Below are 12,925 nucleotides of genomic sequence, written 5' to 3' on the forward strand. Positions count from 1 at the left end.
ATTTGCACAGCTCTAATGCTCATCTGCTATATTGGCTATAGACTGAATTCCTGGCGGAGAACAGAGGAGATGTTTTTCCAAACATAACGGCACGTTTGGTGCTGAAAGGCTTTATCAGCTCTAACAATGCTAGCGAACATCTTTTTTGTGAACACTCTTTCCGCCACATTTCTATTACTGATGATAGAGGTCGTTGTTGCTGGCGAGGTGTTATCAGGTATGCTAGTTCTAGCTAGCTACTCTCCATAGTAAAGGTTTTTAGTCACCTAACCATAAGATGTGCTTATTGAACATCCCATTCCACATTTAAATGTTATGTTAAATATGACAGAGTGACTGAGTGTTTTTTAAAGCATGTTACAGTGCCACTTAAACCCTATGTGTTATGCATATATAGTGAATAGGAAGCAATTTTGTGACGCACACACACATATTTATGTAATGGTACACGTATTTGTACCAAAACATTTTGGTACAGAGCTTTTTCTTTTCTTTCTTTTTTTTTTACATGCGGAACATAGTTCAAATCTGAGTTCCCTCAGGAACATATTAAGTCTCGGACCGTAAGTTTGTTTAGTTTCCGCCTCGTTCTTTAAATGCATTTTTTAAAAATTACTTAAAAACATGCACAACAATGTCAGGGGTATAAAAAAAGAAACTAGAGTGTCTACTCACTCCGTACCAGAAATAAGATTTGTTTTGCGTTAAAGAATCCATATAGCTAGCTTTAGCCGCTAGCCACTTCCTGGTTTTATGTCAAACTTCAAGAATTTCTCTTAAAAGGAGAAAATACTGACAATTCTGAATATACAGTAGAAGGAGTGATCGCATGAAGAATGGAAAAAGTATGTTGAAATCTGATCTGTATTGTTTGACCAAATGGGGTCAAACAAATGTAAACTATTTTTCAATTTAATCAAGATAATAAAGTGTTAATTTGTATAAAATATAAAAAAATATTTTACCAAGTAGGCTTTTTTTTTTATTTTTTTTTTTTAACAGTAATCACTCAATAACAGTATCTCACAAAAGTAAGTACACCCCTTGCATTTCAGCAACCATTTTATTCCTAAAGTAGAGTAGACAACGTGCAGCTTGTACAGCAGTACAGATTAACAGTCCTCTAAAAATAACTTGACATGTAGCCATTATTGTCTAAATAACTGGCAACAAAAGTGTATACACCCTTATAGAACATGTCAAAAATGTGCCCAAAGTGTCAATACTTTGTGTGAACACCACAGTTATAAAGCACTGCCTTAATTCTCCTGGGCAGTGGAATTCACCAGAGCTGCACAGATTGTTGCTGGGATCCTCATCCATGCCTCCATAATAACATCACAGAGCTGTTGGATGTTAAAAACATGGTGCTTCTCCACCTTCTGCTTGAGGATGACCAACAGGTGATTAATAGGGTTCAGGCTTGGAGACATAATGGCCACTCCATTAACTTCACCTTCCTCAGCAAGGCAGCTGTCAGCTTGGCAGTGTGTTTGGTGTTGTTTTTATTTTGGAAAACTGCCGTTCGGCCCAATTTCTGAAGGGAGGGCATCATGTTCTGCTTCAGAATGTAACAGTACATGTTGGAATCCATGTTTCCCCTCAAAGAACTGCTGTTCTCCAGTACCAGCAGCACTCATGCAGCCCCAGACCATAATGCTACCACCACCATGCTTGACTGCAGGCAAAACACAATCTTTTCTTGGCACTCCTTACCAGGGCATCACTACACATCTTAGTCTTACCAGACCAAAGGACATGGTTCCAGTAATTCATGTTCTTTGACAGGCTGTCTGAAGACAGGCTGTTTAAAGACTTTCTGGTGAGCAAGCCTTAGAAGTCTCTTCCTTCTGGGACGATGGCCATGCAAACTGACTTGTTGCAGTGTGTTGCTTATGGTTTGACCACTGACAAGCAGACCTTCCGCTTCTACATCCTCTAAAGCAATGCTGCAGCACTCATGCGTCTACTTTTTTTTTTTCTGCATCCTTTAAAGTTTCTTCACCACACACTCCTGACACACACCAACTTCTTTGATGGTTCCTTGCGAAGTCTGTTCCAAGTGGAACCATCTTGGAAAACCTCTGTATGACCCTGGCCACTGTACAGTAACTTAGTTTCAGATTGTTACATATCTTCTGATAGCTGAAGGCCAGATTTGTGTAGAGCAACAATTCTAATTCCCAAATCTTCAGAAAGTTCTTTGCCATGAGGTGCCATGTTGAACCTCCAGTTCAACTATTACGAGAGAATTGTACTCAAAGCACCAAATTTAACTGCTCTAATACAAGATTTGTATGGTTCGAGGACAAAAACATAAACATGATGAATAGGACATGTGGCTTTGCATGGTTACACGACATACAGCTATTATCACTTAGGGTGTACTTACTTTTGTTGCCAGTTATTTTGACAATAATCGGTTGAGTCAAGTGAAGTTTATTTCTATAGCGCTTTTCACAACAGACATCTCAAAGCAGCTTTACAGAATTTAACAGTTAAGGTGAACGATGTGTATTTATCCCTGATGAGCAGCCATGGTGACTGTGGCAGGGAAAAACTCCCTTAGATGTTATGAGAAAGAAACCTTGAGAGGAACCAGACTCAAAAGGACTCATTTATAATAAAAAAATAAAAAAAACAAAAAACAAACAAAAAACCCAACAACAACTGGTTGCTATTATTATTATTATTATTATTATTATTAATAACAAAAAATGTATTTAATTTCCCAGCCCAGTCCCAGCATTCAGCTACAGCGTGAACTTCTGGCTTAATTAGAAACTAGAACGGGATGGTGAGATGGAGGGCGGAGGAGATTAGCTGCAGGCATGACGCGAATGTCGTGATTGATCTGTTTCAGATGACATGCACTTCCTTATGCTGAGCTCCAGGATTCTGCATTTCTAAAATATGCATGGCCTACATTCCAGTCTTGATTTCAGCTTCAAACCTTCACCATGTATTTGAGCTCTCACTCTCTCTCTCCCTCTCTCTGTCTCTTGGCACAACTCATTATTCGAGGCTTGACCCAATTTCCAGGTTTCCTCTTCTGCAGCAGCTCAGCTGGTTTTGTAGCAGCTCGGTCTGACAAAGCTTTCCTGGCACACTTTTCTTTCACAGTCGGGTTTTACACGATCTTGCACACCTGACCTCACCTTCCACATAGAAATAGGACCCTTTCTTCATATCTTACCTGGGAGTCAAGATTATCTGCTTCAGTCTGAACATATTTACAGCAGATAAAAACTGTGTCCACATCGAATAGACAGTCATTAGTAGTTTTCCATTGCCTCCCGATGATGGCGCACTTGCTGGCGTTCAATTTAAAAACCAATTGAAGCTTCTTTTTCTCCATTTTTTGTTTTATTATTATCGCTTCATATCTGAAAACCGGGGGAGTGGTGGCTCCAGCGGTTAAGGCGCTGGGTTGCCGATCGGAAGGTCTGGGGTTCAAGCCCCGGTATCGCCAACCCAGCGGTTAAGGCGCTGGGTTGCCGATCGGAAGGTCTGGGGTTCAAGCCCCGGTATCGCCAAGCTGCCACTCTTGGGCCCTTGAGCAAGGCCCTTAACCCTCTATGCTCCGGGGGTCCCTTACGAGGGAAATATCAAGGTCCGTGACGTCGGAGTGACGTGGGGCCGCCTTCCCGTGGGCTCACCACCTGCAGGAGGGACCGTAAGGGACGGTGCTGTGAGGATTGGCCAGCAGTCGAAGGCGGGGGCCTGCTTAGACTGCTGCCCCCGCGACCCGAATTACGGATAAGCGGGAGAAAATGAATGAATGAATGAATCTGAAAACCACGCAATACAAAAACATGATGGAAAGTTAAACACGATTTTTAAGGTTATGCAACAAAAAGCTGAAAATTCCAAATTGATCAAGTTTATGACCTTTAAAACATAGTTTGCTCTTAAACTAATTGTACAAAGTCTCCAGTAAGCATTGGGTAATGGTAAAGTTTTGCCACATTTCTGACCCTTTCTGCTATCCATGTCAAAACATAAAAAATAAAATAAAATAAAAAAATTTTAATTGATAGTCATTCACTTATTTACTGCATTTTTTACTCTATGGTAAACGTTTATCTTAGCCAGGTTTGTTGAGGTCTAGCCCATAAACAAACCTGTTCTATGGGCCATTTTCCAGACTGGAATGTTTTAGGGAAATGGGCAAAAACTGGAAAACCTGGAAAGGAACCCACTCAGAAACCTCCAAGACATAAATTAAACATAAACCAAAAGGCAAATAAAATAAGCCCTCATAACACATTTCTATTTAAAATCTCTCAAAGCAAAATGAGCCCAAAATATAAATATATTATACGATACTATTAAATATTCTCCCAACACCATCTTTTAGTCTAAATATAATATCTTGCATATAATACTTTTGCTTTTATTCCTCAGAGCCTCAGTCATTAATGCACAAATCTTGAGCTACTATCTACTATAAAAGCTATCCACCTCTTTATATGTAAGGCAGCCATGATCCACCCATGATCCAATTCTTCTTGTATTTGCAATCATATCGCAATTTCTACACTTTTATAATCTGGATCGTGTTTTTTTTTTATTCCTTCAGTTGAACCTCTCGCTGCTTTGATCGCAACTCAAACGCATGATGGCTTGATGTATTTCCATAAGTTGGAAAAATTTATTTCAGTCTTTGAATACTATATAATAAGATTTCCATATTTGAAGAGAGGAAAATCCACATTCAAATGCTCAGGATATCATGTGCTACTTCCAGTCACTGATCGAGAAGCTCCACTGAAAAGCTTCCAGCCATGTAACCCTTAGCATGTAAGAAAATGGCCCTAAATCATTACGGTGCATAATATTTATTCCCTTGATCTTTATTTTCGGACTTAATATTCCAGTGTAAAGGTGTAAAGAAAACAGTCGTTCTGTTTCTCTCTCTGTTGACTCTTATAAAATCACGTAGATGTTATAAACCTGAGTATATACAATAATTATAAAACTTTTCGCATGTTACAAAAGTGAAAGTTTCTAGGCGACTTCATCACATCGGGGGTCTACTGAATGTCGGTTTCAATCATAATCCACACATACAGTGAGAAAAATAAGTATTTGAACACCCTGCTATTTTGCAAGTTCTCCCACTTAAAAATCATGGAGGGGTCTGAAATTTTCATCGTAGGTGCATGTCCACTGCAAGAGACATAATCTAAAAAAAAAATCCAGAAATCACAATATATGATTGTTAAACTATTTATTTGTATGATACAGCTGCAAATAAGTATTTGAACACCTGTCTATCAGCTAGAATTCTGACCCTCAAAGACCTGTTAGTCTGCCTTTAAAATGTCCACCTCCACTACATTTATTATCCTAAATTAGATGCACCTGTTTGAGGTCGTTAGCTGCATAAAGACACCTGTCCACCCCATACAATCAGTAAGAATCCAACTACTAACATGGCCAAGACCAAAGAGCTGTCCAAAGACACTAGAGACAAAATTGTACACCTCCACAAGGCTGGAAAGGGCTACGGGGAAATTGCCAAGCAGCCTTGGTGAAAAAAGGTCCACTGTTGGAGCAATCATTAGAAAATGGAAGAAGCTAAACATGACTGTCAATCTCCCTCGGACTGGGGCTCCATGCAAGATCTCACCTCGTGGGGTCTCAATGATCCTAAGGAAGGTGAGAAATCAGCCCAGAACTACACGGGAGAAGCTGTTCAATGACCTAAAAGGAGCTGGGACCACCGTTTCCAAGGTTACTGTTGGTAATACACTAAGACGTCATGGTTTGAAATCATGCATGGCACGGAAGGTTCCCCTGCTTAAACCAGCACATGTCCATGCACGTCTTAAGTTTGCCAATGACCATTTGGATGATCCAGAGGAGTCATGAGAGAAAGTCATGTGGTCAGATGAGACCAAAATAGAACTTTTGGGTCATAATTCCACTAAACATGTTTGGAGGAAGAAGAACGATGAGTAACATCCCAAGAACACCATCCCTACAGTGAAGCATGGGGGTGGTAGCATTATGCTTTGGGGGTGTTTTTCTGCACATGGGACAGGGCGACTGCACTGTATTTAGGAGAGGATGACCGGGGCCATGTATTGCGAGATTTTGGGGAACAACCTCCTTTCCTCAGTTAGAGCATTGATGATGGGTCGAGGCTGGGTCTTCCAACATGACAATGACCCAAAGCACACAGCCAGGAAAACCAAGGAGTGGCTCTGTAAGAAGCATATCAAGGTTCTGGCATGGCCTAGCCAGTCTCCAGACCTAAACCCAATAGAGAATCTTTAGAGGGAGCTCAAACTCCGTGTTTCTCAGTGACAGGCCAGAAACCTGACTGATCTCGAGAAGATCTGTGTGGAGCAGTGGGCCAAAATCCCTCCTGCAGTGTGTGCAAACCTGGTGAGAAACTACAGGAAACGTTTGACCTCTGTAATTGCAAACAAAGGCTACTGTACCAAATATTAACATTGACTTTCTCAGGTGTTTAAATATTTTGCAGCTGTATCATACAAATAAATAGTTAAAAAATCATATAGTGATTTCTGGATTTTTTTTTTTAGATTATGTCTCTCACAGTGGACATCCTACGATGACAAATTCAGACCCCTCCATGATTTCTAAGTGGGAGAACTTGCAAAATAGCAGGGTGTTCAAATACTTATTTTCCTCACTGTACAAGCGAAGCAAACAATCAGTCAGTGCAACCCCTGACACTGTTCTTTATCCTGCTCTATGAAAACAAGGGCTGCTGCCAAAATTTCCAGTCCAAGTGTCAAACTTTTCTTTACCTCAGTGTTACAAGGTTCTGGCTGGGTTTTAGAATCTTGAATTTGTTTATCATAAGCAATTTTCGGAGACATCTTCGAAGTGCTTAACTGTGTTCTAGTAGAGTCAATGATGCCATTGATATGCTTCAATATGCTTTGTAGTTTAAAACACGAAAACATGGTGGAATTCCACATTTTAAACATCAATGGCTTCTCCACCTGGGATTTCAACCCCTTCTAGACATCTGACTGCACTGTATTGATTTTATGTTTAGCTTGCTTGTACCTGAATTTTAACTTGACCCCTATGAGGTCCTCACACCCCTGTGTTTTATAAAAGCATTAATGCTGCAATCAACCTGAAGTTGTAAAGAGCATCTTATTTGTGCTCATTCTGCTACGAGGGTGTTAGTCAAGTCAGATACTGATGTCAAGTCAAGTTTATTTCTATAGCGCTTTTCACAACAGATATTGTCTCAAAACAGCTTTACAGAATTTTAACAGTTAAGGTGAACGACGTGTATTTATCCCTGATGAGCAGCCAGGGTGACTGTGGCAGGGAAAAACTCTCTTAGAAAAAACCTTGAGAGGAACCAGACTCAAAAGGGGAACCCATCCTCATTTGGGTGACATCAAAGAGTGTGATTATAGTCTTTAAACAATACAGAACACTGGAGAGAGAACCAACATGAGCACTGGAATGTAAGATTATGAGTAATGTTCTTTCTTACAGTCCAATTCATCCAAAAGGCATTCAATAGGGTTGAGTCAGCGCTCTATTGCAGAAGCTCTTCCACTCCAATATAACAGTTTGAGAAAGAACCACAAATGGCTGGGAAAGTGAGGTGTCCCAATACTTTTGTCCAGACAGACAGATAGATAGATAGAATAGATGAGATAGATTCTTCTGATGTAATACCTGGCTGATGTACTGCTAATAGTGAATGATAAATTGGTACATGCTCCCCCCCATTACATGAAAGCTGACTTCCATTTTTTCCTCTGACTGTCAGCGAGTGAAATCTCTGGTTGTTGTGAATACAACCCCTATCAGAAAAATCCAACAACCAAAAAAAAAATATAAATAAATAAATAACAAGGGATTCCGCTATGCCACATTGCTTCACTGCGAATAAAGTGCTGCACAGCCACTGAAGATCGCGCACGACGAACACGAAAACAACATTACGTAAGGAGATCTATGCTGACAGCAAGTTTTAACTGGAAGAGGTCGAACACTGCAGCATGCGCACTTTGAGCAGTTATTGCAGCCTGAATTGATTCATAATCACTCCAGATACAAGGAAGACATACATCTAGACCCTTTCCTAATACGGGTACTCGGGACGTGAAGAGATCAGTGCGGAATGAGAGGATGAGCTGCGTCAAGTGCGTTTTCCGATTCTACTCGTTCCAGAGTGGAAACTGTATCGTTTCAACCGAACCACTAAATAAAATACAAACTCAACACTATAGGACTCATTCATGTGCGACACCTCACCATTTCATCCAAACGCGGTTCTTCTCCATACTGTACCACAAAGTTGGAAGCACAATCATCTAGAATATCTTGATGGGTTACTAGAATCTGAATATGCTTTCAGTGGAACTCAGATCAAACCTGTTCCAGCATGCCAATGCTCCTGTGTACAAACTGAGCTCCAGTGAGTCATGCTGTTGTGGAAGAACTCAAAAGTCTTGACCTTAAGCCCACTGGGATGACCTAAAAAGCTGACTGTGCCACAGGCCTTCTCATCGGCCATCGGTGCCTGACCTTAGAAATGTTCTTGCCACTGAATAAACACAAATCCCCACAGACACGCTCCAAAATCGTGCAAAAAAAAAAAAAAAAAAAAAAAAAAAAACCCTTCACAGTGGAAAAACAACCAACTCCATATGTTTGGTTTTTTTTGGAACTGGATGCCACATTTCTGGGTGTGATAATCAGGTCTTCCATGCTCTTTTGCCAATATCATCATCTTACACTTTCGCAGAGACCCTTATCCAAAGCGACTTATTTATATACAGCTGAGCATACGAGGGTTGAGAGCCAAAGCAGTGGCAGCTTTGTGATTGCGGTATTTGAACTATCAACCATCGGATCAGCAGCACCAATGCACTACCAATTTCATTATTAGTCTTTGCATTAATACATTTGATGACAAAAAACAAAACAAAAACAAAACTGTATTTCCTTCTTTAGTGCGTATTTTCATTTGCTTTTTTTTTTCTTCCAGGTTTAAATGCTAGTGCTTGGGTTTAAAGTCAATAGACTGAAAGAAAAAAAGCCTCTTCAGTAGAAACCTCTGATGTTTCTACTGAAGGAAATCTGGCAAACTCCGAGTCGTGAAATAAACGTGTATTTGCATATTCAGAATGGTTCACCCAGAAAATCTTTGCTTTCTTAAATTCCCCATGGTCAATACCATACTGACGCAAGTATTGAAATGAGCAGGAAAAAAAAAAAAAAAAAAAAAAAAAAAAAACGACCCATACTTTAGCTGTTGTACGAACTCATTTCACTGGTCCTATTCCTAAACCCTGACTTATCCGTACTAGACTGAGACTCCAGTGTAAGAATTCTTTTGCATAACGACATCTGCGTAACGCTGGAAATGTAAAGCGTTCGTTCGATCCTGCGGGAGAACACGGTCCGTGTCTTTTTTTTCAAGAGGTTGCGTAACGTAATTGTATTCAGTCTGTCACGAAAGCCATGAGTAATGAGCGCACATGGAGCAGACACGAAGCTGATTGCTTGTTTGGCCGTGACGGCTGTTCGCACTCTCCGTGTTTAGTCTCGACGCTTTTCGCGTTTGCTCCGTTCTGACCTCGGACATTATCGTCTACGAGAAACGCGCTGCCACGTGAAAAGATGACACGTGCTGGAGCCATGCTTGGGCTCGAGTCTGTCGAGATTGACGGGATTTTTTTTCTTGCTTTTTCGGGAACCTAGCACAAGTGCTTTCTTTTGACAGAAACTGAACATTTAGTTTTGCATCTAGTTTTATCCGTCTGCACTACTTTCACTTTCCCCTTTACAAACAAGGGGAGTTTTTAGACAAAAAAAAACAAAAAATACAAATCTTACTGCTATTTTGAGATGAGAAAAAAAAAATACTTCTGGATTTGGAAATCTTTAATAAAGGAAATGTTGCATAATTTATAACAATCAAGCGAAAGAGCTACTTACCAAAAATTTCCCCATTTTTGGCATACTCTGTCACCAAGTAGAGCATATTCTTGGTCTCCATGACCTGTGAAACAATAAATAACACTTAATATTCCGACTCTTCGTCACTCTATACTTATGCCACTAGCAGGACTGGTTGAATAAGAAAAAAAAAAAGAAAAGACAAACAAATTTAATGCAACAAATGGGCAGTTTAGGGCCTGTTGTTCTCTCTATAGCAGGATTCGGGCGTCTCTCCGTTAGCTATACGCTGAGGCATGAATCAGACTGGCTGCTCGATACTCTGCTCCATATCGTGAGCTTCATTCACATCGGCGTGACCGTGACCGAGACGTGTGGGAGGACTCCGAAGTTAGCTGCAGAACACGAGAGATGAATGCAGGGCTAAAAATATAGGAGGCGAGAAACGTGGGCTATCATCAATATGATGAGCAAAGATGATCAGACACACTGCTGATGCGCATCCGTTTGAACTGTCAGGGATTTCTGTACAACTTTCTGTTCGGCATTAAAAGTATTTTTTAAAACATAGAAAAGTCTTAGGAATGAAGGGGTTTCTGACATGACGAGCTCTGATGGTGAGATAACGTATATGCACCGATCAGGCATAACATTATGACCACCTGCCTAATATTGTGTTAGTCCCCCTTTTGCTCCTCGCACGTCGATCATTAACAGCATTAACTTCTTAAGCTAGAAGGTTGCTCTTCTGTTGGATCGGACCACACGGACCAGCCTTCGTTCCCAACGTGCATTGTTGAACCTCGTCCGCCTACGACCCTGTCGCCGGTTCACCACTGTTCCTTCTTTGGAGCACTTTTGATAGACACTGACCACTGCAGACCAGGAACACCACACAAGAGCTGCAGTTTTGGAGATGCTCTTATTCAGTCGTCTAGACATCTCGAATCCTTACACATGCCCATTTTCCTGCTTTTAACACATCAACTTTGAGGACAAAATGTTCACTTGCTGTCTAATAATATCCCGCCCACTAACAGGTGCCACGATGTAGAGATACTCAGTGTTATTCACTTCACCTGTCATAATGTTATAATGTGATAACGTTATGCCTGGTAGGTGTACCTGGTTTAATGCGAGTGATGACTGGAACGATACACACGCCACATGAGCCAATACCCATATAACCCTAGAAGTATTATGTGTACAATTTCTTTTTTTTAATGACAAAATGATATGAATAAATAAACCGTTCACAATGCGCCATCCTTGGAAAACAGTCAACTCACATTTACAGCATTTGGCAGATGCCCTTATCCAGAGAAACTTATAATTGGGCAGATGAGGCTTAAGGGCCTTGCTCAGGGGCCCCATTAGTGCATCTTGCACTGTGTGCGTTCAGCACACACAAGTTTTCCTTTGAACATCCAACACATGCATCATTCTCTTCTGCTGCCCTTTCTTGCCTAGTTGTGTTTCTGAGATATTCATAACATGCTGACCACAAAGTACTTCTGATCCAAGTCAGCTGCCAAATATGCAAATCCCTGGTAACCACTTGAATAATCTCAGGAAAATTAGATTACACAATTGTCCTGCTGGTGTTTTACGTGACAAACCACTAAAGTCAATGTTTAGGCAAATCAGTGAAAATTTAAAAAGGCATAACAATTATAAATGTGGCCTCATTACATCACCATTACATCACAGATCAACAGAAAACAGAACAGACTGTCTAAATAAAAGCTGGCTAGATAACTACAGTGTATATATATATATATATATATATATGAACGCACTTCCTGGTATGTATGTGTGTGTGTGTGTGTGTGTGTGTGTGTGTGTGTGGATCCTGGTTTCAGGGCTGTGGGAAGCTAGGGGTTTAAGATGACACAGAGCGGGCCTGCCGAGCTGCCCTCTGTTTATGTGGCCCGAGAGGAAATGACTAATTGACCCATGCAGCCTGAATGGAAGAGCTGTTGGAAATAATGATACACAGCGATTACGTGGCCACATTTGGACAGGTTGTACAAAAACGAAACGCATTTCTGACGACTCACGCGACCGCGATCTTAAATAAGGGGGCTGTGAGGTCATGCCGAGTGAAGGATTAGCCGTTAACTCCGTGCTGGGACGTTAAACATCAGCCGTGTCGTGTATAATAAATAAATAAAAGTACGGAAAAAAAATGTTAAAATAAATACCAATTACCTGATACAGCTTGATGATATGTGGGTGGTCCAGCATTTTCATGATCTTCACCTCGCGGTAGATCTTCTCCAGGTTTACCGAGTCCAGCTGGGTCTTGTCTATGATCTTTATGGCCACCTATTAAAAAACACAGCAGTACCCTATAGTTAGTAAACAGTCTAACGCCCAGGGTTGAGGTCTGAGTGTGTGTGTGTGTGTGTGTGTGTGTGTGTGTGTGAGTACGAGTGGCTTTTGAACTGTCCGTAAAAAAGGTTCAGATCCAGTCCACACATGCCCTCGTGAAGCTCAAAGTCAGATCACATGACAAAGAGGCGATGACAGACACCTCTCTCTGCCATGCCTAATGAAATAGCTTTGATGTTTGGAATCATTTCCTCAGGCTAAACGCTGCAGATTAAATAAAAGACATGGCTCCATAAACACACTCTTTTGCAATGCTCTGAGGTTGATTAATGAGCGATTAATTCATCACAGAAAAAGGAAAAGAAGGAGCTTGTGACCTCATTATAGCAAAAAAAAATTGGTCACCTGACCTAATCACATTTCACCAAATCTCTCAGCATGTTGATGTCGTCATCACCGGTGCCACGTTAGGTGACTTGTACAACTGACCACCGAGTGACCTCGGGGGTTCATGGACAAAGCTGACGCCTTGCACGGAGCGACAGACTGAACCATGAACAGGCGTTCACGTAACATCGCAGAAATACGCAGATTGCGTACAACAGTTCGCTACGTGTCCATGACAAACTGCTTTTTCTTTCTTTCCTTCTTTACATCTCTCTTTCTCTACAGCTGC

At 41.0% G+C, this 12,925-nt stretch overlaps 1 protein-coding gene across 2 annotated transcripts in view; it reads right to left on the reverse strand.

The window, feature by feature from the left end:
• The window catches only part of sik2b (salt-inducible kinase 2b), a 50,720-nt gene that overhangs the window by 36,282 nt on the left and 1,513 nt on the right, over positions 1–12,925 (reverse strand). For both annotated transcript variants that reach the window (XM_083549401.1, XM_083549400.1), the window contains exons 2-3: positions 12,127–12,243; positions 9,955–10,018 (exon numbers count right to left, since the gene is read on the reverse strand). In XM_083549401.1, the coding sequence (XP_083405527.1) occupies positions 9,955–10,018; positions 12,127–12,243 (181 nt within the window). The remainder of the gene's footprint in view (positions 1–9,954; positions 10,019–12,126; positions 12,244–12,925) is intronic.

The sequence above is a fragment of the Silurus aristotelis genome, assembly GCF_946808225.1.
Source record: "Silurus aristotelis genome assembly, chromosome: 8".
NCBI classification, from domain to species: domain Eukaryota; kingdom Metazoa; phylum Chordata; class Actinopteri; order Siluriformes; family Siluridae; genus Silurus; species Silurus aristotelis.